Genomic DNA, 27,844 nt, shown 5'->3' with positions numbered 1-27,844 from the left:
TTCCAGCGCCTGGCGTCTAGCAGGTGTGTTTCGGAGCCGCTGATGGATGGATGCGTGGAGGGCACACAGCAGGCTCTCTTCAGTTTTTATTGAGTGGACGGTGGAACAAAGGATCTCTGAACTGAGATTTCGGAACTGATTCAATTCGTGTTGACAGGAAGGCCTAGGCTATGCTTGAGGGCTGGGGGGGGAGGGGGCAGGACGGAGTTGTGCATCCTGAAAACCCGAGACCAGGGAGTTGAAAGCGTATCTATTAGGATGTCAGAGACTCTGAAAGGGGTGGCAGGGGAGGGCCCGGGAGCCAGCATCTTCTTGGAGGAGGCCGGTGGTCCGCCGCGAGGGGCGTGAGGTGCGGAAAGAAACGTGGGGAGCCAGGGGCCTGACCCCTCCGCACTTTGGGCTGGAGCTCCTCAAGGCTGCTGACGCCTCCTGCTCCTGGGGGAGAAGGCGGGGGCGGGGGGGGGGCCGCTGGGGCCGCTCAGCTCGGCCGTCCGTCGAGGACGCCCAGCCCCGCCCGGGCCCCGGCCCCAGCTGCTCGCTTCAGCATCTGGCCAGCGCCCGGCCCCGCGCGAGGCGGCACGCGCACTCGGCGCACGATCCCCGCGCCCGCCCCCGCCCTGGGCTCGTCCCGGAGACCCGGGGGCCGAGGCGCAGCCCAGAAGGCTGGCTGCCCCGACCGGCCGCGGGGGACAGGGCGGGGGCGGCCAGCTGGGGGCGGGGCGGGCGGCATCCGGGCGGGCGGGGCGAGCGCGGATTGGCCGGGCGCCGCCACGTGACCGGCCCCTTATAGGGCGTGGTGCGGGCGGCGGAGTCGGGTGCGGCGGCGGCGGCGGCGGCGGCGGCGGCGGCGGCGGCGGCGGCGGCGGCGGCTGGGCCGGGCGAGGTCCGGTGCGGGTCCGGCGGCTCCGCGGCTGCTCCGCTCTGAGCGCCTGGCTGGCGCGCCCCGCGCCCTCCCTGCCGGGGCCGCCGGGCCGGGGGATGCGCGCGGCGCCCGGGAGCCATGGTCCGCTTCGGGGACGAGCTGGGCAGCCGCTATGGGGGCGCCGGTGGGGAGCGGGCTCGGGGCGGCGGGGCCGGCGGGGCGGGCGGCCCGGGCCCCGGGGGGCTGCAGCCGGGCCAGCGGGTCCTCTACAAGCAGTCGATCGCGCAGCGCGCGCGGACTATGGCGCTCTACAACCCCATCCCGGTCAAGCAGAACTGCTTCACCGTCAACCGCTCGCTCTTCGTCTTCAGCGAGGACAACGTCGTCCGCAAATACGCCAAGCGCATCACCGAGTGGCCATATCCTGCCGGGGGGCCGGGCCGCTCAGGGGCCGGGGGACCGTCCGAGGTCGCGGGGACAGGGGCCGGGCGCGGCGTCCGGTGTCCGCGCTCCGGCGCGTCGGGGAGGGGGCGGCCCGGGCGGGGGGGCCGGGGCTGGGGCGGGTCGCGTGCGGCGCCCAGTGGCCATCTTTCCCGGGGTCGGGAGGAGGGTGCGACCTGGGGAGAGGCGGATGGGGACGCGTCTCTTGGCGAGGAGGGGGCGGGGCGGGGCTCCGGGGGCCTTCGCGCGCCGCGTGTGCGTGTGTGTTTGAGGATGTACGCGCGCGCGCGCGCGCGCGCCTGTGGTCGTGGTGGTGGCGGCCGCGGGAGCGGGACGGACGCTGGGCGGAGCCCCCTGTCCCTGGACTCGTCCCTTCGCTCCCTTGGTCTGGGTGCAGAGCGCGCGGCCAGCCTGGAGGGCACACGAGGGCGAATCCGTGTCTGTGTAGGTGTGAGCACCCGTGTGGACGCGAGCCCGGGCGCGTGCCTGGCTGCAGGTGCTTGCGTGTGTGTGCGGGCATAGCATAGCATGAACCCGGCGTTGCGCGTGCGTGCGTTCGGGACTCGGTACATGTATGTTCGAGTGCCTGTGTAGGCACATGTGGCTACGTGTATCTGTAGGTGAGAGTGTGCGCCTGCGCAGGATCCTTCCTCAGCCTCGCGCTAGGGGCGCGCAGTCCCCTCCCCTCGGGTCGAAGACGCCCGGCGGAGCGGGGCTGGGGCGCTGTCCGCGGTGCTGACGGCCGTCTGGACGTGCCGAGGGGCTGGCTGCCGAGACTGCAGAGGCTCCGCCTCCAGTCGGCCCCCCCGCCCCCCACCCCCACCCCCAACCCCCCCATCCCGCCGAGGATGAGGGCAGAGAGGGAAGGGTGGGCTTCTGACCGGTTATTCTCAGGCCCTCTGGAGGTGGCCTCGCTGTGGTTGCTGCACTGCTGCGCGCTGTGGGCCTCGGGCTTCCCCACCTCCCCTCCCCCTTGGCACCTCCTGGCCAGTCCTTAACCCACGCACTCCATTTGAATACATGATCTTGGCCACCATCATCGCCAACTGTATTGTGCTGGCACTGGAGCAGCACCTGCCTGACGGGGACAAGACACCCATGTCTGAGCGGCTGGTGAGTGCGGCGGGGCCGAGGGCAGGGCTGCGGGTGGCGGTGGCTCATCCGATTCCAGGACCCTTTAGGATCTGTGGCTGAGCTTAGCTTACTTGGACAGGGACATCTGGGCAGCTCTCCTCTCCTTTTGGTGGAGGAAAAGGTGAGAACCCAGGCAGCTAACACCTCCCTCAGGGTCTGGGGGACTGGGGTATCCGGCTCAGCCCACAGTGGGAAGGAAGGCCTGAGAGAGGCCACGTTAGCTAACAGCTACTTTGCCCTGTGCCACTAGCCACCCCACACCCTAAAAGGGTTGTCCAGTTCTACAACCTTAAGCGTTGATCTAAGAAGCTTAGTGTAACCTGGGGTAGGGGAGTGGCATTCATAGCGGTCCAGGGTCAGGAATGTCAGGCTCTATGAGCACCCTCACGATGGGTAGGCTGTGGTAGGCCCTGTGGTACGGTCCTGGGTCTAGGGGCTGTCCTCCTTTCCCTCAGAGTTGTCTTTCCTGGCTCTGCTTGGAATACCTTCTCCATGGGGCCACCCCTACCCAGGGGAAGCCCTCCTTCCCAAGCTTTCTTCCCAAACATCCTAAATCGTTTTCACCCACTCCTGCCAAGAGCCGCACAGGTCCCTGTGGTGTCCCCTGTTGGAGCACATGAGAGTCAGGATGCCAGGGCAGGGTCTCTGGAGGGGCTGGGGCAGAGGAAGGGTGATATTTGGAGCAGCGAGTCCCATTTCAAAGGTGTGGCTTGTCCCCTAGCCCCTAGTCTTTCCTGCTGCCCTGATCCCTTTGCCTGGGCTTGGTGTGGCCTCCCAGGCCTGAGAGACTGAGCCTCAGAACAGAGAGAAGGAAAGAGCAGGTACAGGGGTCTGGAGAGGGAACCTGGGGCCTGGCTGAAGAGCTGCCCCAGCAGTCTCTCCTGGGGTTACTGGGCATCAAGAGGAGAATCCCTCTTTCTTTGTAGCCTGGCAAGTGATTGATCGTCTCTGTGGCTTCTTTCTATGACGTCAGTGGAGATAGACAGGAGGTGATACAGGGCCTGTTCAGTGCTTAGTGTGGGCCCTGAACCCCCACTGCCACCGTCACAGGCCCAGGGGTGGGGAAGGGGAGACGGAGTAAGGCTGACCTGGGGGTGCTCACAGTGTTGCAAGGCACCAAAAGAAGGCAAGGAAGTGGAGAGCCAGTGGGTGGGAGGTTTTCTGGAGTAGTCATTTCTGCAGGCGCTCAGAAGGCCGGGGGGTTTTGGTTGTGAGAGAGGAGGGGTGTGAAGGACAGCACAGTCATGCCACCAGGCAAGAGTGGGTGTGGTCCCTGTGGGGGAGTCTTGCGCCACCAGGAACCAGACAGGGTCACTTGCCTCCTGTGGCCCCCTTGTGCACGCTGGTGTTGTGTGTGCTTGTGCTGAGTGTGTGTTCTGGGGGCTAGAGCAGAGGGTGAAAGTGAGAGCAGAGAGCCTCTGCCAGGCCACAGGGCGTGGCCATATCTCCAGGGAAGTCTGGCAGGGATAGGGCCAGAGGGAGGCAGGCCAGGAGATGGTGGGGGGCAGGGGGCAGGGAGACCAGTGCACAGTAGTTGGACTCACGCTTGTCCCTGCTGGGTGACAGGCTTGAGTGGGCCAGCCGGGCATCCAGGCAAGTCTGAGCTCCTGCCTCCCAAATGAGGGAAGATTTGCTTTGTGGTGAGGGGGGTTGGGCTATCGGGAGAACAAACAGAATGTGCCTAGAGGTCTTGGGAGCCCTTGCTGACCCTAGTCTTGTGTGTAGACACAGGTCTTCGGGCCGTTAGGACAGACAGAAGGCTGGAACACGGATTGGGGCCTGGAGAGGAGGGGCTGTGGCGGCTTCAGGGTTCAGACCTGGAGGCTTGTGCTGATGCTGGTGGACCTGTAGGGGGCCGGGTGACAAAGGGTCAGCCTCTTCACTGTCTGCCAGCCTGGAGTGGGGTGGGGCCTTCACAGCTCTCTGTCTCTGGGGTTCTGCTTCTCGGCCACCCGTCAACCTCCTGAGCGGCCTTTGGCCAGAACTGCTAGCTTGCAGTCCCACCTCACCCCTTCCGAGCTCGCCCTGAAGAGAAGGATCTGTCGTGGGCCCTGTCCCATCTCCCAGTTCGGGCCTGCTCGTTCGTCTGCCTGGAAGCTCTCTGTGAAGACGTGTTTGTTGGAGCCAGTGTCTTCCCTGGGGCTGATGGTCAACAGCCCCTTCGTTTGGGGGAGAGAGGACCCTCCAACTAAAGTAGACCCAAAGCTTTCAGAGGATGATTTCGGTCATGAGTCAGCATCTGGGTACCAAGATGGGAGAGCTGGGCAGTGATGGGCACAGGGCTGACGGGGCCCCTGGGGGAGGTAGCTCCTGCCAGGCACAGCCGGAGAGGCTCCGGCTGAGGGTATTCCGGTCATATGGGGAGGACTCTCGAGGACCAGGCTTCCTGTGTGTGGCGGGGGGAGACACGGGCTGCTGGCCCTCAGTGGGAACTGACAGCAGCCACAGGGAGCCAGTCTGGCGCTCTCCTCCCCTGCAGCCCCAAAGTGGCCAGTCCCCAGGCCCTGCAACCCTGGCCCCTTTCTGGCAGGGCAGAGCCGCTTTCTGTAGGGCAGCTCCTCCTCTGGCTCCCTAAGGGCAGGCCCTTCCCACCACTCCTTCATCTGCTTTTTTTTTTTTTTTTTAATTTTTTTTTCAACGTTTATTTATTTTTCGGACAGAGAGAGACAGAGCATGAACTGGGGAGGGTCAGAGAGGGAGGGAGACACAGAATCAGAAACAGGCTCCAGGCTCTGAGCCATCAGCCCAGAGCCTGACACGGGGCTCGAACTCCCGGACCGCGAGATTGTGACCTGGCTGAAGTCGGACGCTTAACCGACTGCGCCACCCAGGCGCCCCTCATCTGCTTTTTTATAACAGCAGCCCTGGCGTACAGGTGTCCTTGGTCTGCACTCAGGCCGTTTCCCATGCTGACCTTCCCAGTGCACCCCCGTGGTCCAGTTCCCTGAGGCTCACCTGCACCAAGGCTCTCTATGCCACCGTTCCCAAGTGAGCGATGCCCCTGGTCACTTACGACACCATCTGTGCATGTCTCCTTGTGACGTCCTCCTCCCCGAGCCCTGTACAGCTTGCTTCCCACCTTGCTCGGCACCAGACAGACCTGGCCCCAGTTGATGCTCGTGGCTGAGTGATAAGATGCGGTGACAACATTCTTTTGCTCACACTGTTCCCTCCACCTGGAATTCCTGTCCTCGCTGCCCCGCTGTCTGCCTTACTCTCCAGAGGCTCCCTGGGGTCTGGGCTGTATTTGCCCCCACCAAGATTTGCATTTGTGTGTTATGATTATTATCCAGAAGATGTGTGTTGAATGAGTAAGTGGGTCCTGGGCTGCACCCCAGGAATTGGGGCATTATCCAGGCAACTTCTGAAGTGATTGGAGCCCAGGATCACACCGATCACCTCTGGGTTTGAATATGGCTTGGTTTCCAACAAGCTGTGAGTCTCCAACAAGCTGTCATGTCTGGGCCCGTTTCCTTTAGAGTCAGGATGATAATACCTTTAGTGCGTGGGGTGTGGTATGGATTGCAGAAAAGGCCCACAAGTGCTGTCAACATTGCTTCTCCTGCTGCAGGGCTTCGAGGCGTGAGAGACCCCAGGACACCCCCCCGCCATCGCCCTGTTGTGGCTGGGGTGCCACTGACTATGGGGGCAGGGCCACGTTTCCTGTGAAGTCTGTAGGTGGTGAGGCTGAGTGGAGGGGGGGGTGGGGTCAGAGCTGGGACAGTGTCCCTGCCTGCTACCTCGACCTGCCCAACTTGGGGGTGGTGGCAACCCTTTCTCTGCCTCTTCGCAGGATGACACGGAGCCCTACTTCATTGGCATCTTCTGCTTTGAGGCGGGGATCAAGATCATAGCCCTGGGCTTTGTCTTCCACAAGGGCTCCTACTTGCGGAACGGCTGGAACGTCATGGACTTTGTGGTGGTTCTCACAGGGTAGGTGGCCAGGACCTGGGATGTCCCCTTGCTTGGGGCTAGGGGTGAGCCAGCAGTGTCCACACCAAGCTGTTGTGAGTGCTGGTGGCTGTGTGAGGAAATGCCTGATGGTGTGGGACGGGGCTGTTACCCGTGAGCAGCCGTCTTTGCTGAGGGACCTATGTACAGCGTTCTATCCTCAGGTGGAGCGCTCTTACAGACCACAGGCGTGGGGCCACTGGCTCTGTGGCTGGGTCCCCATGGGGGAGGGGCTTCCCAGGGCAGAGGGAGGGCTCTGGGCAGTTTCCTGACTGAAGAGCTGCCTGGAAGTGTGTTCTCAGAGCTCTGGCGCTGTGCTTGGATGAGCGCGTGAACGTTGTGTGTTTCCACGGTTTCTGGCTCCAGGAAGGTGCTTAATCAGTATGTCCTGCCCACCACTGTCCTCCTCAAATGGACCCTGGTAATTAACAATTTGTGATTCAAAGTTGATTTGGGGGTGGGCTGGGGTGGGTTGCAGGCAGAGCACCCTGCTCGTCGTCACTGAGCCCCTCACCTTTGGAGGCTAGGTCTTTCGGTCTTTCCGACTGCCTGACAGTAGGGCCCTTGCCCTGCTTCTCTGGCCAGCGGGCTGAAGGCTGGAGCTAGGCTCCTCTGGGAGTGGGGTGGGTGAGAGCTTAGGGAATTTGCTCCACAGGACCTGTTTGCATAGCCCAGGCCCCAGAGGCCCCGCCCCAGGCCAGGGACTGCAGTCTCTTCTTCCCTGGGGCCTTGTGGTCCCAGAGAGGCTCAGAGCCCCAGTCAGAGAGGAGGAGGGAGGCCCCACTGTTGCCCAGAACACTCCTTCCCAAGGAAGGGTGATTGTGGCCAAGGCCTCCACCCTGCCCAGCGACCCCTAACCTGCCTTGGTGCAGGTGGCCACCTGTGCAGAGGTGGTTTAGGCTGAAGGCAGAGGAGGGAGGAGGTGACCACGGAAGCCCCAGATCTGGGGCTCAAGCCTCCACGGGCTCCCTGTGTGTGAGAAGACATGAACTTGGCTAAATAGCCTCTGGGCGACCAAGCAAGACTCTCGGTCCCACTGATGATGCTGGTGGGGGTGCTGGTGGTGAGCGTGGCCCTCAGAGGGCGGGGCGCTCCCCGTGGTCCACCGGGCACTGGGCAGGGTGTCTGGGAGCATCACTGGCTGTTTACATTGCTCCCTCCCTCTAGACGTGAGCCCCTGAAGACAAGAACGGTGTCTTATTTTTCAGGGTGTCCCCAGAGCCTAGCTTGGGGCGGGCCCCCAGGAGAGGTCAGAGAGTGTCTGCTGAATTAATGGGTTACTGAAGTGGCAGTGCTCTGGGCTCGGCCTGCCGGAGCCCGCTGGGTGGCAGGACCCTTCCTCCCAGTCTGCTGTCCATGGTGCTGAGTGTCTGGGTTTCTAGGAACAAGGCAGGGAGGCAGAGGAACCCCCATCTACTCCTTGGCAGGACCCGTGGTCTTCTGATAAGCTCGTCCTGGTTCCAGGTCCAGGAAGCCATTCCCTCAGCGAGGGCTGGGAGAGACTTCTCAAGGGGAGGTCACAAGACAGAGGAGGGTGGACTCACCTTCCTGAGAGCCCCAGTGAGAGGGTCCCAAGGGTCCTGAGACCTTAATTCTGGCCCCTGGCCCTGGCCTTGGAGACCCCTACTTTGTCCATCTCTTCTTTCTGTTTCTGTTTCCTCATCTCTCTCTCTCTCTCTTTTACTCTCTCATCTTTCCCGTGTACTTCTCTCCTCCGTCTCACACCCCACCCCCCAACCCTGGTTTCTCTGTGTCTCTGTCTCTCTTTTCTTTCTTCCCTTACTTTCGTGGTCCTCGTCTCTGCATTTCTGGCCTTCTCTGACTTCTTTGTCTTCTCTGTCACTATTTCTTTCACTCTTGATGCCTTTGTTTCTCTGTGTCTTTTCGCTTTTTCTCTCTCATTCTTCCTTCTTTTCTTTCTGTTTTTGGCCTTGTTCTGGGTCGCAGAGTCTCTGCTCTCTGCGTCTGTAGGAGGAGGGCCAGGAGTTGGCACTAGTAGTTTCCAGGCTCCCTCTCTCTGCACATCATTGCCAGAGGTGTCTCAGGTGGGGACGGTGACCTGTGTCCCCTAGGGGCTCACGTGTGGGCCCAGAGTCATGCAGGGAACCCGCTCAGGTGCTCCTGCTTGTGGCTCATGGGGGCTTGTGAGCCTGGGTGTGTGTGCATGTGGGTATGTGGTAGAAGGAGGTCCCAGGTAATTTCGGTGTGAGTGCTAACCAGTGGGGAAGCCAGGGAGGTGCTCTAACCCAGCCCCTCCTGAGCTGAGGTCCCTGTGGATAGCCATGGGAGGGGCACTACTTCTCATTACTTTGTTGTTTTTAATTAGGGTTTACTTAATTGGGGCTCAGAGGGCTGGAGGCCCCTGGTGGGGAGGGGAAGGGCTCTGGCTGGGGAGGCCACGTTGCTTGGTGAAGCCCGACTTGTCCCTAGAGGCCTGCTGGGGTCCCTTCTGCTTCTGAGGCTGGTGTGCAGGTCATGGGAGGAGACTTGAGTGGAATGGGGTCCCCACCCATGCCTCAGGGAAGCCCCTTATCCCCAAGCCTAGGTCTACCCCTGGCATTAGGGAGCATAGCACCTAGTCCTAGCTCCACGGGAATGTGCTGAGGGGCTGTCCTGCCCACAGGCCCTCCGTACGCCCCTCGTCCGTGCCTCTGCCACTTGAGCTGACATCTTCTGACACTTTCTCTGCTAATCATCATTGGTTAATTGCTCATTTATTGAAAATTTGCTGAGCCTCTGCCAGGTGCTGAGGACACAGGAGTGAACAAGACTGCTGATCCCCTGCCCTGTGGCCAACATGCTGGGGGGCAGCGTATCCCCAGCCCTCCTCTGTTTCTTCTTGTGTACATAGATTTCCTAGAACATTCACACTTCATTACGTGTGATGTGTAGTGCGCCCCCCACCACTCCTGCCCCTCGATATGTGCTTGGCAAGGGCAGGTCTTGACCTGTGTTCTTCATGGCTACATCACAGTGCCTGGGGGGAGGTATGCCGTGAAGGTCACTCCGTAAATGGAAAGGCCATGCTTCAATTTCCCGCACCGGAAGGGAGTTAGGAGTGCGGAGTGTGGGCTGGGAGGCTGCTGCTCCATGTAGGATGCGTAGAGAGGCCCTCAGTGAGACGGTGAGTTTGGAAGGGCATGAGGGGTGAGCCATCTACATATTTGGGGAGGCGGTGGCTGGGGGTGTCAGTGCAGGACACAGGTGTATCGATGGTCTTTAGAGTCCAAGAATAGTTAGGATCCCTGGGGAAGCTGCCCATGACTGAGCCTAGGGACCGGAGTTTGTAGATTGGGACTGGCCAGTGAGGTGGGTGGAGAACCCAAAGAGGAAAGTGGATGGTGTTTCAGGAAGGAAGAGCTCTTCCTAAATAGAAGCAAGAGGAGGGAATGGAGGAGGGGTTCATGGTGAGCACCTGTGGGCAGCTCTTCTTTTCAGAATTTTGCAGCAAAGCAAGGCAGAGAAGTGGGGCAGTGGCAGGAGGGAGGTGAAGGGGCAGGAGAGAGACTACAGCCTGTGTGGTAGTCCAGGAAGCAAGGATGAGCAGATGATGTAGGCAGCGTGTCCTGGAGAGATGTTCTGGATGGATGAGGGAAAGTGGAATCCAGAATGCTGGGAGTCCCTGTCTGTTGATCTCAGCGGGAAATGGCGGAGGGGCTGAGAGTGCACTTGGGCTGGCAGGTGAGGAAGCAGGGCGGTGGAGAAGCCCTCAGACTGTTGTGTTTCCAGGGAACTAGGAAGCAAGCACATGAGCTGAGATGTGGTGTGGGAAGGGTTAGAGGCTGATGCAAAGGGCAGGGGATGAGATGGGGAGGGCAAGGGAGGTGGGGGCAGAGAGATGGGGAGTCAGGAGAGAGAATGAATGGAAGGAAGAAAGGGAGGGAGGAAGGATGGGAGGGAGGGAGGAGGGGAGGGAGGGAGGGAGGAAGGGAGGGAAGGAGGGAGGAAGGAAGGGAAGGAGGGGGGAAGGAAGGAAGGAAGAGGAGGGAAAGGGGGAGGGAAGGAAGGAAGGGGGGAAGGAAGGAAGGAAGGAAGGAAGGAAGGGAGGGAGGAAAGGGAGAGAGGAGGAAGGGAGGGAGGAAGGAAGGAGGGAAGGAAGGGTTCCTCTGCCACATCCAGTCTCTCACCTCTTCCTTCGCCTCCCTCTCTGTTCACCTTCCCTCCTTTACTCAGTGACTGTCTGGCCGTCCATGCCCTCATTCACTTGGAAGGTATTTGTCAAATGCTCTAGTTGCTGAGGCCACGGTGGTGAGCATGGAGGCTGCCTTCTGCTGGGGGCGATAGTGAACAAACAACACGTGCCATGCAGGGTAGTGAAGCGCAGCAAGGAGCAGAAGGCCAGGGTGGGTTGAGGGTGACGTTTGTCCTTTCGTGGGGGTCGGGAAGGGCCCTGGGAAGCACCTCAAGCAGGGGAGCAGGCAGGGGGGGAGGTGGGTCTCGGTGAGCCTGGGAGGGGAGCAGAGGGTGGAGATGTGGCAGGCTGTGGGGGCTGCTGGAGGGCTGTGAGTGCAAGAGCTGGGACCCGGTGCAGGGCTGACCAAGGGGACGGTAACCCAGGTGGATATGATGGGGCCTTGGACTGGGGTGCAGCTGGAAGAAACACTGGTCTGGTAGATTGCCCACAGGAAACCGTCTGGCACCTCCTTAGTGGGGCAGCCACGCCCCCAGCTCACCTGTAGCTGACCCCACGTGTCTGACCTCCTGATGCTGTCCCCGTGTCCCTGCCTCCACCCTCACAATCCCTCTTGGAAGTCCCCGCCCCACCCTTTGGTCCCTGAGGGATTGATTCCAGCTGGCAGTCAGGGCAGGGGCCCGAGCAGGGTCCCCTCAGACCCCGGGCATGTCTTCCTGCTGGCAGAGCCCAGCGTCCCCCAACCCTGAGAGTCCCTGCTCCTGTCATGGCCTCAGCCCGGTGCTTTCCTTCCTGGTCCTGGGGGACACGAGCAGAGACACGTGTCCTAGCTCAGGCAGGTGGCTCCTCCAGGGGACGTTTCCAACCACAGCTTCTCATTTTACTTCAGATTAAACTGGGATTTCTTTCCAGGACATGTAATTAGAGCTCAGGGGCCTCTCTCCCCAGACTGGGCCTCCTGTGGGAAGCAGAGAGGGCAAGCGGGCTGCGTTGCTCTGGGAGGAAGTCTGGTCCTGGCTCAGCCCTTGACCACTAGGAGGCCTGCTGCTTCCTGTCCAGCTGGGACATAGACAGGCCGGCCTCCTGGCGCCGTGGAGGCCCGGCTGAGAGAGGGGGTGATGGTGCAGGAGAGTGCAACTCTGGAGTGGCTTCTGGGGAGGCCAAGCCCAGAGGACGTCTGCCCTGGACGAGGCGGGTCCAGTAGGTATGGGCCGAGGTGAGCAGTGACCGTGTGTCCAAGTGTGGAGACCAGGGGGCTGGGCCTCACTGTGGCTGACCAGTGATTTCATACCCGAATATGAGGTGACCCTGTGTCTAAGTTTGAGATGACAAAAGCCACCGTGTCCGAGTGCCTAGCAACACTGGATTTGGACGTGGGCTGCAGCCGGTGTGCGTCTGAGCTGTGGGCACTGGAACAGTCGTGTTCGGCCACCGTATAGGTGCCATAGGCTCCATACAGGGTCTCCCTCCATCCTATCTATGACTGTGATGCCACTGATGGGGTCTCTATTGGTCGGATCAGGGGTTTGCTGCCGGGGGTCTGTTTGCCTGGTCAGATTAAGGGCTTGCCGGGTGGGGGTGGGGGTCTCTATGCCAGGTCAGATTGGGGGTTTGCTGGGCGGGAGGGGTGTCTGTGTGGCTGGTCAGATCAGAGGTTTGCTGGGTTGGTGCTGGGTCTGGTCAGGTCAGGGGTTTGCTGGACTTTCTGTCCTGGTCCTGACTTGAGGCTGGACATGGCGTCCTCAGCATTTAGCTGGGACCAAGGGGTGGGGGGCTGAGTTCTAACAAGTAGCCCCGGGAGCAGCAGAGGGAGGTTCTCAGGACCATTATTTGGGGTATGAAGTTTCAGTCCTTCCAGGTAGCATCCATGGGCATGATTGATGACTCGGAACAGGTCTGGCCAGGGGTCTGCAGGCCCTCCTGGTGCTGTGGTGTCATTGAGAAGTCCACTCCCAGAGTGGGCTGGGGGCGGATGGGGTGGGGGTGCCCTGTGCCCAGCCCCCAGGTGCCTCCCTCCTGATAGTGGCCTCGTCCTGGGTCTGCTGGGCCCTGGGTCCAGGCCTAGAGCCCCGTGGTGGATTATATAACTTGAGGGAGGTGGGTAGGGTGGAATCCCGGCCTCCCTCAGTAGCACACGCCCCCGGGCTGGGTATTTATAGAGGACCAGCTCACTTACTCTGCTTGCTGTCTCTTGGTGTCTCCTCTATCCTATTCCCCCTCCCCCTTCTTCCTCTGTTTCAGGGTTCTTTATACTCTCCTGGGCTGGAGCTCGGAGAGCATAAAGAGACAGGCCCCTCCTCGGCATGGCCCGCAGACCCCCCAACCCTCCCTCCTTGTGTCCGAGGGCTGAGGAAGAGCCCTCTCGTCTCCAGCCCCAGGGGCCTGGTGATCCTGGGTAGGGCAGGGCATCTGGACTTCCCAGCCTCCTGGAGCTGAGCTGTGCTGTGGGCAGCTGACCCTGGGATTCAGGCTCTGGCGCTAGGGTGTCCTGAAGGTTGTCTCAAGCTAGGCATTCTCGTGTGGGGTGGAACCTCAAGTCAATGTGCAGATGCTTGAGGGGCTCTGTACGACTTGGGGGTACCTTTCCCATGCCACCTAGCGCAGCAGCCCCGAGGGAACGCTGGCTCAGTCTCTGCAAACTTGCTGTCATGGAGCCCAGAGCAGAGAAGCAGCCCCAGGCCCAGATATGGCCAAGCACTTTCTGGGCAGCCGGCATCTGAGCAGGAGAGACTGGGGAGGTTGGCCAGTGACTCCTTCAGGTTTCATTCTGAGTGGGCCTTGAAGCCTTGGAAGCCTGACTCAGGGGACCTGCCAGCCAAGGCTCACGAAATTCTTCAGGGAGGGATGGTGGGGAGGTAGGTGGTACAGCCTGGAGACGTGAATTCAGTTTTGGCTAGCGGGAGGGGGATGGGATGCTGGAAGGCTTCTGGGAAGGGAGGGGACACAGCCAGGTGGGGGCTGGGATGTGTCCATTCCTGGGCCCTGTGGTCTGCCTGGGTGCACTCAGTGGCCAGGGATGGGTGGGGCACTGGGCTGTGAGAATCAAAGGCTGCTCCCCATCTTGGATGTGGGGCTGGTGGGCTGAAGAGGCATGACCAGAGTTCTGAAATGGGCTGGAAGTTAGTTGCCAGCACTTAAGGAGCTTTTATGTAAAAATCCACGTTTCCATCCAGCTTCTGCTCTTGGGACCGGCCTACCTGGGCTGGTCTGTGACCGCGTCTCCAGGCTCAGGCCTCAGTCAGTACTCCGCTCCCCCAGACCCACAGGGTCCCAGGCCTGCCGTGTCTCCATGGGGGCAGCTGAGGGCAACTGCTCCCCTCTCCTGTGGCTGGTGCGCCGTGAGGGCGCGAGACTGTGCGTGTGGACAGTGCACGCACCTGCCCTGCATGGGTGGAGCTGCCAGCCTGGAATCTCTGTCCCTGCCCAGCCCCAGGCAGCTGCCCTGCCACCCTCTCTCTCACACTGGTGGGCTCAGAGCTGCACATTCATACTGAGGTGGGAATGGCTGCTGATGTCTTCATGTGTTACAAAGCTGGTCTCAGGACTGAAGCAGGGGATGGCCGAGCAGGTACAGGATGGAGGCCCCCCACCACCTTGGCTCCTGGTCCCTTCTTGGGCTGTCCAAGTAGGGGAGCCGCTGGCATGTGCAAGGCGGGGCTCTTTGTGACCCTGTGCCTCCCTTCCCCTGCCTGCAGCTCACACCCTCTGGGCCATCCCCAAACCTGACGTGCAGTCAGACGGACCTAGAACTCTGAGGTTCTCAAGAGGTCAAGTGTGACAAGGCCCCTGGGCGTCCTGCCATTCACCCCTGCCAATGGCATCCTGCGCCCCTCACTGTACCCTCTTTCCCCAGTTCTGTGTCTCAGTCTCCTTCCTGGGAGGCCACTCTAGGAGCCCCCACCACAGCAGCCAGTGGCACCCTCTCCCCACAAAACAAGAGCCTGTGCCTCTGGTCCCCTGTCCTGGCTGGGAGGTGTGGGGCCTTTGTACTTCTTGTTGGATGGGGCCGTTTGTGGCTTCTCTCCAACTCCCACACCGTCCTCCACCTTCTGGCCTCTTTGCCCTTCTCTTGCCCCAAAAGGCTCCCCCTCTGGCGCTCCGTGATGAGTCCATCTGTCCACTCGCACATGTGTTCCCTTGAAGGGCCGTGTGTGAGCTTGGGCTGCCGTAACGGAATGCCATTCAAAGGGTGGCTGAAGCAACAGACATTTATTGGTGACTGGAGGTCTGAGATCAGTTGCCGACAGAGTGGGTTTTGGTGAAAGCTCTCTTCCTGGCTTGTGGACAGCTGACCTCTCGCCTGTTCTCACGTGGTCTCTTGTCTGTGCACACAGAGAGGTCTCCGGTGTCCCTTCCTCTTCTAAGACAGCCTTGTCTAGTTAGGGCCCACCTTTATGATCCTGTTTAAACTTATATCTCCAAATACAGTCACATTAGGGGTTAGGGTTTCAACACAGGAATTTGGAGGAGGACACAGTTCAGTCCATAACAGGCTTTGCTCAGACCCCAGGCTTGTCTGGACAAGCCTCTGTTCCCATCACCGCTGTGCCCTGTTGCTAACGTGTTCACCAAATACCGTGGGGTTGGAAACCAGCTGGGAGAGCAGGAACCCACTTGACACGGGTTCCATGTCCACTACCATGGACACGGTAGTGTTGTGGCTGATCCCGGGCCCCCGTCCCTGTGGCTGGTGTATGTGGCTCAACTCCTCCCTCCCCCTGCCCTTCTTCTGACAGTGGGCCCTTTCTCATCCTTCGCGGGCATCTGTCTGTGCCTCACAAAGCCCCAGCAGCTGCAGGGCCAGAGAGCGCTTGGGATGGCTGGCCCATCCTGGACTGGGCGGGTGGTGGGGGTGGACACCGCTGGGACTGCAGAAGGTGGAGGTGTTCCCTGGGTGCTGCAGCCTCCTGTAAGGGCAGGGGCCCCTGAAGAGCCCTCAGCGTCACCTCCCTGCTCTGTCCACACCTGCTGGGTCAGGCGCTAGTGCTGAGAATGCAGTGGTGGGGGCGGGGACAGCCTCTGGGCTGGGCAGGAAGTCAGACCATCCTCCTTCCCATCACCTGATAGGTACCGGGCTCTGTGTCTCCACTGAGGCACAGCCAGAGGCAAACCCTGCAACCCCGGGGAAGATGCAGAGACCCGAGGCCCAGCCTGCCCCAGCTGCCCTCCGGCCCCGGCCTCACCTTGAGGGTGAGGTCTGGTCTGCTCCTTGAGGGTAAAGTCCCTCCTGGACGCTGCGTTTCCTCCCTGTGCTTTTCTGGGCCCACATGCCTGGGACACAGGCGGTGTGGGTGTGGGCCTGGGCACAAAGGCCTCCAAATCTGTCCTCGGAGCTGCTGGACAAAGGGAAGGAGGCAGGTCCAGCTCCTGAAATGTGAAGAGGTAAATAAAAACTGAAAGCTGACTGTTTTATGAGGTTTCCTGTGTGCTGGCTGCTGTTCTGATATGATAATCCTGCAGCCGTCTTGAGCCAGATGCCATTATTACCACCTCCACTTAAAAAATTAAATACTTTGGAGCACATGGAAGGCTCAGTTGCTTGAGCGTCCGATTTTGGCTCAGGTCCTGATCCCAGGGTCGTGAGATCGAGCCCTGTGTGGGGCTCTGCGCTGGGTGTGAGGCCTGCTTGAGTCTCTCTCTCTCTCTCTCTCTCTCTCTCTCTCTCTCTCTCTCTCTCTCTCTCTCTCTCTCTCTCCCCCTCTCCCTCTCCCCCTCCCCCTCTCTCTGTCCCTCCCCACTCTCTCTCAGAAATAAAAAGAATTAACTATTTGAGCTAAGTGTAGATTCTCAATATGCAGAGAGAATGGTGAATGGGTCACATCCCATGAAATGGGGCACAAAGTCACAGCCAGACATTTGTGCCCTCACAGCTGTGTCCCCCAGTGGCCTCCAGCCCGTGGCAATCACTAATCTGTCCTCCACTTTCATAAGTTTGAGTTTTTAAGAACATTATAAAAATGGAATCGCACCTTTAGGGACTGGCTGTCCTCTCTGAGGCCAACTCGGAAGATCTGGTTTCTTCCTTTTCATTGCTGTGTGGTGTTGTCTTGTGGCTTCCCTGAGTCTGTCTAACCACTCACCTGCTCACAGACACTGGGTTGTTTCCAGATTTTGAAATAATATGAACAAGTTGCTATGCGCATTCTTATACAGGTTTTTGTGTGAACATAAGTTTTCTTTTCTCTGGGATGAACGCCCAAGAGCACAACTACCCAACTGTTACCCAGAGGCTGTGTTATTTTACAAATTTTACGTTCCCACCAGCAATGTGTGAATGATCGAGTTTCTCTGCATCCTCACCAGCATTGGGTGTTATCACTACGTTTTGTTTTACCCGTTCTGATAGATGTGTAGTTTAGATTTGCATTTCCCCCGTGGCCAGTGATGTTGGACAGCTTTCGCTGTGCTCGTTTGCCATCTGCGTATCCATTTTGGTGAAATGTCTCTTCATATATTCTGCTCATGTTCTAATTGAATTATTTGATGCTAGTTCGTCGTCAGATATGTGGCTTGCAAATATTGTCTTCCAGTCTGTAGCGTATTTTTTTGTTCTTATAGAAGGGACTTTTTCAGAGCAAAAAGTTTAAATGTTAATGAAGTCCAGTTTACAAGTTTTTCTGTGTATGGATGGGACCTTTGGTTTTATCTCTGAGAACTCTTCACCAGCCCTCAGTCCTTAAGGTTTTCTCTTATGTTTTTTTTTCCTGTAAGTTTTATAGTTTGCATATTACTTGTAAGTCCATGACCCATTTTGAGTTAACCTTTATATCGGCTGTGAGGATTAGATTGAGGTTCTTTTTTTCCCTTTCACCTGTGGATTTCCAATTGTCTTAATACCATTTGTTGAAAAGTCTATATTTCCTCTATTAATTTTTTTTGGACTTCTGTCAAAAGCCAGTTGGGCATATTTGAGTGGGGTTTTTCTGGGGTTCCCTCTTTTGTCCCACTGGCTTGCGTGTCCAACCCCCGACCAAGCCTGCACTGTCATGATGACTGTGGCCTCAAAAGTCTTGAAATCACATAGATTCATGCCCATTGCTTTCTTCTTTTTTTCCCAATTGTTTTAACTGTTCTAGCTTCTTTCCTGTCATATAGATTTTGGAATAATCTTGTCAAAATATACACAGATCTTGATAGGAATTGTGCGTGTCAGTTTGCAGAGAACAGACTCCCGGTTGCTGAGCATGGTGCGTCTCTCCATCTGTGTGGATCTCCTTCGACGTCTTTACTCCACATTTTGTAGCGGTCAGGGTTCAAGTCCTGCACATGTTTCATTACATTAGCGTCTGAGTTCCTTTGTATTTTTGCTTGAGTATAAATGCAATCGTATTGCATTTTAAATTCCAGTTTCTGCATGTCCATTGCTAGTATCTAGAAAGAGAATAGATTTTTATGTTTGTCTTTAATCCTGCAACCTTGCTGAACTCACTAATTCTTGGAGATTTTTTTCAATAATTTTTTTAATGTTTATTCATTTTTGAGAGAGAGAGAGACAGAGCATGAGCAGGGGAGGGGCAGAGAGAGAGGGAGGCACAGAATCCGAAGCAGGCCCCAGGCTCTGAGCTGTCAGCACAGAGCCCGATGCAGGGCTCGAACTCACGAACTGTGAGATCATGACCTGAGCTGAAGTCAGATGCTCAACTGACTGAGTCACCCAGGCGCCCCGAGATTTTTTTTTTTTTTTGAGATTTTTTGGAATTTCCAATGCAAGTATGTCATTTGCAAATAGGGACAGTTTTATTTCTTTCATTCCAAGCAGTGTGCTGCCTCTTTCCTTTTCTTGCTTTACTGCGTTGATGGGGCAACTGGGACCATACTGAGTAGGAGTGGTGAGAGTGGAAGGCTTGGTCTTTTTCCCACTGTAGGGGGGAAGCACGTTCAGCGGGGTGTGGGTCCTGTAGGTCCTCGTTATTAGGGTGAGGCAGCTCCCCACTGTTCCCATTTTCTTGAGAATTTTTGTCATGAATCAGTGTCACATTTCATTGAATGCTCTGTCTGCATTGGCATGATCACATGACTCTTTCTTTGTAAGCCTTTTAATATGGTGGATTACAGTGAGTATTGAACCAGCCTTACTTCCCCGGAATAAACATGGTCATGGTGTGTTTCTTTTTCATATACTGCTGAATTCTATTTGCTAGTATTTTGTTAAGGATTTTTGCATGTGCATTCATGAGGGTTATTGGTCTGTAGTTGTTTTGTTTTTTGGTACTGTCTTTGTCTGGTTTTAATATCAGGATAATCCAAGCTTCATCAAATGAATTTTGAACTGTTTCTCTTGCCATCCTGTTTTCTGGAAACCATTGTGTGAAAAATGGTGTGAATTCTTCTTTAAATATTTGGTAGAATTCTGCAGTGAATCCATTTGGGCCTGGAGATTTATTTTTTGGGAGTTTTAAAATTATGGATTCAATTGCCTTATAGTTACAGAGATATTTGAATCATCTATTTCATATTGGATGAGTTGGAGTTGTTTGTGTTTTTTTAAGGAAGTGGTTCATTTCGTCTGAATTGTCAGATTGCTGTGTGTGGAGCTGCTGATGGTGCTGTCCATTTCCCTCCTGACGTCTCGGGATCTGTGGTGGCGCTGTGCTTCTTCCCTGACACTGGTGATTAGTGTCTCCTCTCTCTCTCTCTCCTTAGTTGGTCTCGCTAGAAATTGTCGATTTTATGATCTTTTCAGAGAAACGGCAGTTAGTTTCGTTGTTTTTATTCTTTTTCTCTCTCGTTTTCAATTTCATTTATTTCTGTACTTATTTCCTGCATTCTCTTGCTTTGGGTTTCTTTTTCTTAGTTCTTGTGGTGAGCACCTAGCATAGTGATGTGAGACCATTTCTTCTTCTTCTTTTTTTTTTACATTTATTTATTTTTGAGAGACAGAGCACAAGTGGGGGAGGGGCAAAGAGAGAGGAAGACACAGAGTCCGAAGCAGGCTCCAGGCTCTGAGCTGTCAGTACAGAGCCTGACGTGTGGCTCAAACTCACAAACCACAAGATCATGACCTGAGCCTAAGTTGGACAGCCAGCCGACTGAGCCACCCAGGCACACGCCCCCATTTTTTCTTTTCTAAGTGTGCATGTCGTGTTATGAATTTGCCTCTCAGTGCTGCTTTAGTTGTACCCACACATTTTAATATGCTGTCTTTTCAATTTAATTCCGTTCCATGTGTTTTTAAATTATCCTTTAGACTCCTTTGACCTGTGGATTGTTTAACAATGTGCTGTTCAGTTTCCAAATGTTTGGAGATTTTCCAGTATCTTCCAGTTACTGAATTCTAGTTTGGTTCCACTATGGTCAGAGAACATACTCTACTATCTTGATTATTTTCAGTGTATCAGTGTTTGCCAAAGCCAAACACTAGGTTTGTTCCCTGGGCTCTTGAGAAGAATGGGTGTGTTGCTGTGGGTGTGCAGAGCCACACAGCTGCACTGCAAGTGCGGGTCCGATCCTGTTTGTGGAAGGTGCTACTGAGTTCTCGTGTGTCCTTGCTGCCTTTCTGCCTACTTGTTCTCTCCACTGTTGAGAGTGCGCCGAGGGCTCTGACAATAACTCTGCTGTGTTTGCTTCTCTTTCCGGCCTAACTGGTAGGTAGGGTGTTGCATCACGTATTTTGCAGCTCTGTTGTTGAGTGCACACGCATATAGGGTTGCTATGCCTTCTTGAGAGATTGTTTTCTTCTGTGGCCATCTGTGTCTCTGGTAGTTTATTTGCTCTGAAGTCTATTTTATCCGATTTACTATGGTCATTCTAGCTTTTCTTTGATTAATATCTGCACAATATATCTTTTTCTATCTTTTTACTTTTAACTCGTCTATATCATTATATGTGAAGTGACTTTCTTATAAACACCATACTGTTGGGTTATGTTTATTTATTCGTGGTACCAATTCTTTTATTTGATTTAGACCAATTCCATGTGGTGTAATTATTGATGTGTTAGGACTTAAGTCTATTTTTATATTTTTTGTTTCTGTTTGATCTCTCTTATTTCCCTGATTTTTTTCCCTTGCCTTCTCATGGGTTACTTGGACGTATTTTAGAACTCGATTTTAGCTTACCTGTGTATTCTGAGTGTAGCTCTTGTAAAGGGAATGGTTGCTCCAAGTATTGCATTATATGTACATCACATACCTGAGTCTGTCGGTGTCATTTTTACCTGTTCAAGTCAAGTATAGAAATCTTATACACCTTACATTCCATTACTCTCCCCCATTTATAATATAATTATTTTAATGTTTTTTTCAACGTTTATTTATTTTTGGGACAGAGAGAGACAGAGCATGAACAGGGGAGGGGCAGAGAGAGAGGAAGACACAGAATGAAACAGGCTCCAGGCTCTGAGCCATCAGCCCAGAGCCTGACGCGGGGCTCGAACTCCCGGACCGCGAGATCGTGACCTGGCTGAAGTCGGACGCTTAACCGACTGCGCCACCCAGGCGCCCCTATAATATAATTATTTTAAATGTTTCCTCTGCATGAACTGCATCAGGATGTGCTGTAACTTTTGATTCAGTCATCAAACATGGTTTAGAAAACTCTGAGAAAGAAATTGTACTTATCCATATTTTAATTCTCTCCATTGTTCTTCCTTCACGGTGGTTGGTGATTCCTTTTTTTTCCATCATGTCCTTTCTGTCTAGAGAACTTTTTATAGTCATTCTTTTAGGCTAGATCTGTTGGTGACAAATTCTCTTAGTATTTCTTCATCTGACAGTGTCCTGCTTTCTTCATTCCTGAGAACTATTTTTGTTGGGTATTGGTGTCTAGGTTGACTCTTATTTTTCTTCAGTACCTAAAAATACTGTGTCACTTCCTTCTGTCATGATTCATGATGAGAAATCTTGTCCTTTAAATTGTTTTCCCTGATAGGTAAGGTATTGTGTTTCTCTGGCTACTTTGAAGATTATATATACTTTTATTGTGAAAGTTCTCAGAGAGTAGTCATATAGCACCATGGACAATGTACACAGCCTACCTAGATTCAGCAAACATTAATTTTGCAATCTTTATTCTTCCTGTATTATATATTTCACGAAGTCATTTAAAAGATGTAGGTAGTATGAAGCTTCATCTCTAATATTCCATGAATAAGGACACTGGCTGACAAGACTACAACAATATTATCACACCTCACAAAACAATCCCATTATCACCTAATTCATTCCACTTTCAAACTTCCAATTGTCTTAATTTCTTTTTAGCTTTCAGAAGTTTGTGATATGTCTTGCTGTTGATATCATTGCACTTATCTTGTTTGGAATTCATACAGTTTCTTGAATCTGTAGGTTTAAGCCTCCTACCAAATTTGGGTTGTTTTCAGGTATTATATTTTTTAATGCTTTTTCAGCCCTACCTTTCCCTGTCCTTCCAGGAATATGATATATTAATATTACAGTTGCATAGATCCTTGAGGCTCCCCCCCTCTTCCTTTTCCTCCTCTTTCTTCTTCCTTCCTCCATTTCCTCTATTTTGGTATTGAGCCCATCCTCTTTAGCTTTTCATATTGGTTATTTTATTTTTCAGTTATAACATTTTTATATCTTTTATTTTGTTGATACTTTCTTTTTTGTTCATTTCAAACATGTTTGTAATTGTTTGTGGAAGCATGTTTATCATAACTGCTTCAATATCTTCGTCAGAGAACTCTGACGTCTCTTTTATCTCAGTGTTGGCATCTGCTGATTGTCTTTTTAAATTCAGTTTGGTATCTTCCTAGTTTTTTGTTGAATGAGTTTTGAATGAAACCTGGACTTTTTTTTTTTTAATGTTTTATTTATTTTTGAGACAGAGAGAGACAGAGCATGAGCAGGGGAGGGGCAGAGAGACAGGGAGACACAGAATCTGAAGCAGGCTATCCGGGCTCCGAGATATCAGCACAGAGCCCGATGCGGGGCTCGAACTCACGGACCGTGAGATCATGACCTGAGCCGAAGTCAGACGCCCAACCGACTGAGCCACCCAGGCGCCCCTAACCTGGACTTTTCCTTATCATTTTCTGAAACTGGATCTTATTTAAACCTGTTTTAGCTGGGTCTCTGTTCCAGATCTGTAAGGGTCACTGCTGGTGGTGACTTGGAGGCATCTCCTCCTGGGGTATCCATGGCTGCTGTGACTGTCCCAGGTCACGAGGACTTCACTGATCAGGGCTTTGCTGCACTTCACTAAAGTCATAGGCCTCTTGTGAGCTGGACAGCTCAAGGACTTGATGTCCACCTGAGGGGCCACCTTCTGCCAGTGCAGGTCGGTGGGTGGTGAGGGTCGGGGAGGTCAGAATGAGGGGCTGTATAGGACATCCCTGCAAGGGGCACTCAATGTACCCTGGAGGGGCTTGGGGCCTGCAGTCCTTGGTGTCCACTCTGCAGGGTCCCCACTTGTCCTGTAGCCTTATTTATGAGAAGAGGTTGGGGGAGAATGACCACTTGTGGCTTCGGTGCTTTGGGCAGGGACTGTGACACTCCTTGCATGTAAGGCTGACCTCAGCATGTGTCAGTGTGTGTCACTATGTGGGGCATGAGGTCCTAGCCCCACCTCTTCCTGGGTTGTGGGCCTGGACACTTGGATGTGCTCTCTGAACCCCAGTTTCTTCCTCTACAAGGAGTGGGTAATGGTGTTGATCTCTGAGTCCCTGGCACAGACAGTCCATGGTGTTTTTGTGTGAGTGACATGGGAGTGCCGTCTGGTGCCAGGAGCGTTCTCCAGGGTGAGGGCTCACACATGCCAGGCCGGCCCTTCTTCAACCCTGCCTGTGGCTGCCTGGGTTTGGGGCAGGCTCAGGGCCTCTAGTGCAGGGGAGATGGGCCTGCTCAGCCCCAGGTTGGGGGTGGGTTGGGAAGCCGAGAGGATGCTGAGGCATCTTTGGCCGAGACCCACAGGCTGTCTCCATGGCAACTGTCAGCAGCCTCCCGGGCAAGAACCAACACCTGGAAAGTCAGTGAAAGAGCCATTCCTGGAGATGGCCCTACCACGTGTCTGCCAGCTCAGCTTCTGTGTCTCCCTGGGCTGGGGTTAGGGGCTGTGGGCCTGACCCGCGTGGCCTAGCCAGTGGGTTCTAGCCCAGAGACCCCCAGCCTGCCAGTGTGAGCTGAGACACGGGCATGCAGGTGTGGATGCCTCTCCTGGGTGGAGCTGCTGGCCTCCCACGGAGCCACCTTGCCTCCCCCCCCCCCCCATGATGACAACAGTGATGGTTCTAAGGGTGCTGGTGCTTCTGCTCCTGGTGGGTCCTGATACTGCCAGGCACATCTAACGAGCGTTGTCTCCTGGCAACCTCACCTCGGCCTACGGGGCCCTTGCAATGTCATCTCTATGTCGAAGATGAGGGAGTGGATGCTCCCACACGCGGCGCCTTCCCTAAGTCCAGCAGCCAGGAAAATGCAGGCTCAGTCTCGAATCCTGGCCTCTTGACCCAGGGTCCTGGCCCTGGTGGTCCAGGGCTCAGTTTGCTCCAGCCAAGCCCTCCTGGGCCCCGGGTGCTCATGTCAGGGTGGCGAGGGCATCCCCAGCTCCCTGGCCCCAGCAGGGCCTGAGCTCCCTAGAAGGGGCTGAGTGGTGCCTCGGAAATGCTTCCTGCCTCAGGCCCTGGCTGGAATGGGGGCTTTGCTCAGCTCAACCAGCCTGGAGCCAGAACCACCATTGCTGGGGTCACGGCATCTCTGAGGGGATGGGTGGGCCCCTGGGCTCCAGACCCTTACTGATTTGTTGTCTAAACTGAGGCGTTTTTGAGAGTCAAAGCCTTGCCTGTAGCAATTGTGCTGGGTCCACGGCACAGACTGAGGCTGTCCTGGGCAGCTGTCTCTGCTATTTTTGCTGGACTTGATGGAATGGGTCTCAGGTAGAGCTGCTCTCTTGGCCTGGGGATGGGCAGAGGATGTCCTTTACCATCATAAAACAGCAAGACAACCATCACCCTCCCCAGGGACAATTGTGGAGATTCGGTGAGCTTTGCATGCTCCCAGTAGGGCAGGGCCCCTCCAGGCTATCATCACTGGCCTCCTTGTGGTTGTGATGGCTGTCCCCAAAGAGTTCCAGAACATGGGCTGATGAGCTTGGGGAGTGTTGGACCACACTAGGTCTGTGGTCTTCCCCAGGCTCAGCATGGACCCTCTGAGGGGCTGGGGCATGGCTTTGTCCCATAGAGGGGCAGCGGGAAGCAAGGAGGGGGGAGCAGGGACAGGCCAGGGGTGACCACCAAGATGTGGGTTTGGGTTCAGATTGGGATTAGGGTTGGGGGCAATTGGTGGTTTCTCTCTCCAGCCACTTCTCTCAGACATATAGCAATTGTGGCTTCCTGGTCACTTCTGCCGCCTCTTGGCATTTTCAGAAATGGGTGGTCTTGTGGGGTGTGGCTGGGTGGGGTAAGGCCTCGGACACTGGCTCTGGCTGTGATGTGAGTCCGGAGACTACTGCACAGACAGCTGTTGAAAGGCAGGGCGACCTCAGCTGGGACCCCCGTGTCTGGAGGGCAGGGGGTGAATTCCTGGATTAGGGTAAGGGGACACAGGCCAAGGCAGCAGCTGCGAGGTCCCACCCCTCTTGTAGCGCCGTGAAGCTAGGAGGGCCACCTGCCTCTTGGGTGCCAGTGAAAGTGCGTCTCTACAGGGGACTGGCTGGTGTGTCTGTGCCAGGTGTCTGTGTGTCCATATGGCCTGCGTCCCGTGTCCCTGTGTCTGCGCTGTGTTGATGTGTCCATATGTCCACACCCCCTGTGCAAGGGTGGCCTGGGCCTGGGAGTTGGGTGACAGTCAGAAGCGGGGGCTCTGTGTGCTCTGGGACCCAAATCCCTGCGTATGTTATGTAGCTGTAATCATAATTTACATAAAAACTTGTATTTTGCCTTTTTCTTTTTGTATAGCAGCATATTGAGGTAAAATTCACATGCCACAACGTTAACTTTTTACAGCGCATAATTCAGTGGCATTTGAATGAGTGTGGTCATGGTATTGTACACCCATTGCCACAACTGGGTTTTAGTACATTTCTGCCGTCCTCCCAAAGAAAACCTACCCGTCAGCACTCACTGTCCCCCCCACCCCTCCCAGCCCCTGGCAACCTCTCATCCTGTTTCTGTCCAAGGGTTTGTCTGGTCTGAACATTCACACAAACGCAGTCGCGCACCGTGAGGCCCTTTGTGTCTGGCGTCTCTCACTTAGCATGTTTTCAAGTTCTTGCACGTGCGTCAGTCCTCTGTTCCGTTGTATCACAAACACGCTACGTTGTTCTGTGCTGTCGCCAAATGAATGACCACCCAGTGCCCCGTTCACGGCCGTGTGTGTGTTGTATTGTATTTCTCTGTTGCTGAACACTGAGATGTTTTATCTGGGGTTATTAGTCATAATGCTGTGATGCCTGTCTGTAACTGCGGCTTCTTAATTTTGCATTATTTCCATGGGACAGATTCCCAGAGTGGACTGGTTAAAAGTGTTTAAACATTTTAAGGTATTTCATTTTGCCACGTTGTTTTCCATCCAAATGAGAAGCATCGGTTTACATTCCCACCAGTTGTATTGAAATCATTAGTTTCACAGCGGCTCTGCCACCACTGGTGTTATGTTTCTAAAGCTCGTATTAATTTATTGGGTGTAAAATTAATACCCTATTTTTTAAATAAACCTATCGCTTTGCCAGGTTACCTTCCAGTTTCCATTACTGGTGAGTCTGGATGTTTCACACATTAGTAAATTGTGTTTAGTGTAATGAGTTATCTCTGTGGATTCTTTGCCATTTGGTTTTGGGAATTTTGGTGCTTCTTCACTAGCAGCTGTGGGTGTGCACTTCCCGCCAAGCATGGAGCAGGTGTGGAGCTGGAAGGAGGCACTGGCTGGTCCTGGAGGGGAGGGGAGCTGACACCCCGCCCCCACCTCCCTCTCGGGCTTGCTTTGCCACCTTGCTTTCCAGGATTTTCCTAAGACTTCGGAAATAGTGGCACCAGGAGATACTTGCTGAATACAAGGATGTGTGCTTTAACTACCTTTCTGTTACTGGTGTTCATATAACATCTGTAATTAAAGTACCTCAGAGTTAACGTATTTTGTCTTTTTTAATCTCAGTGAAGGGTGAACATTTTTCTTTTCTGTATAAATAAAAAATATTGATTTTTTCACTTTAAAATGCTGATCTAGGAAAGAATAGAAAGCATGACCCACAATCTCACTGTCCTGAGATAACTTCTCTTAATATTTTGAGCTGTTTCTTTCCAAGTTCTTTCTATGTGCAAGTTTTCAAACTACACAGCTGCTGTCATCCCGGGGGGGGTATTGAGGGCGTCCAGCCTCCAGCATGAGCAGGCCACCCCCACACAGAGTGTGCTCCGAAGGCACGATTCTTCTGTCATGCGATGGGCCTCGGTCACCCCCTCTTGTCAAGCATGTGGCTTATTTCCAATTTTGCTTTTACTGATGAGACCCCAGAACATACATGCATCTTTAACACACCTCTGATTACTTCCTTGGGACAAATGCCTAGAAGTTGGATGATGGTTTATTTCGTCTCAGTCATATTTAAAAATTCTTCCGTTTCCTATCATTTGGTTATGCTTCTGTTATCACATATTCAAGTGTTTTTGTGTAACAAAACACTCTGTTTTGTTTTGGGCTCTGTTTCTGTTTCGATCTGAATCCGTTTGGTGCTGTCTCTCCACATTGGTGTGTGGCCTAGTTGCTGAGCTCAGGGTAGGGCTTTAGGAAGTATCTCGTTAAAGAAGTTCTCTAGTCTTGCCTCTTCTTTCCTGAAGCTTTCTTTAACTTTTTGCCCATTTAGTTTTCCAGACGAGTTTTGAGATTCCTTTGTCGTAGTTCGAAGAATTCCTTTTGGGATATTGTTTCAATTATTGCGAATCTCTACATTGATTTTTGGAGAATCAAATTCTAAAATTCTACAGATACAAACCTGTCCATCCAGGAGTGCAGCGTATCTTAGCATTTATCCAGTGCTGCCCTCTTTTTGTAAATAAGATGCTGTGGTTTTCTCTAGGTAGGTCACTCGTATTGTTAAAGTTGTTCCTAAGTGGCTTGTATTTATTGATGCCAGTGTGATTGAGGTGTTCGGTGTCGTTGTATCTCCAAGCAGTGATGTCTGGTATCCCTTAACTTTTGAGTATTTATACTCAGGCGTGGGTGCGGGCTCGGGCCGTCTCTGGGTGGGGCTGTGCTTTTGTGTTTGCCGATGGCAGCTTGCAGCCGGGCCTGGCTGTTTTTCTGCCCAGATTTCTCAGTGTCGGTGGGATGACAGCACCTGCAGCTTGCTTTTCTCTCTTTCCTTTTGGTCTCACTGTGCTGTACTTTTCCTTCGAGGTCCTCTCGCTGTTTTCTGTCCCCTGTAGAAGTTGA

The 27,844-nt window shown here is 54.4% G+C and overlaps 1 protein-coding gene across 19 annotated transcripts in view; it reads left to right on the top strand.

The window, feature by feature from the left end:
- Window positions 1-985: 985 nt before the first annotated feature.
- CACNA1B (calcium voltage-gated channel subunit alpha1 B) overlaps window positions 986-27,844 on the top strand; it is a 192,032-nt gene continuing 165,173 nt past the window's right edge. For all 19 annotated transcript variants that reach the window (XM_023243169.2, XM_023243167.2, XM_023243166.2 and 16 more), the window contains exons 1-3: window positions 986-1,281; window positions 2,311-2,416; window positions 6,231-6,370. In XM_023243169.2, the coding sequence (XP_023098937.1) occupies window positions 1,001-1,281; window positions 2,311-2,416; window positions 6,231-6,370 (527 nt within the window). In that variant the 5' untranslated portion in view covers window positions 986-1,000. The remainder of the gene's footprint in view (window positions 1,282-2,310; window positions 2,417-6,230; window positions 6,371-27,844) is intronic.

This window comes from Felis catus, chromosome D4 (assembly GCF_018350175.1).
Source record: "Felis catus isolate Fca126 chromosome D4, F.catus_Fca126_mat1.0, whole genome shotgun sequence".
NCBI lineage: Eukaryota > Metazoa > Chordata > Mammalia > Carnivora > Felidae > Felis > Felis catus.
Note: the sequence above shows the minus strand (reverse complement) of the source record. Positions and strands in the feature narration are given on the sequence as shown.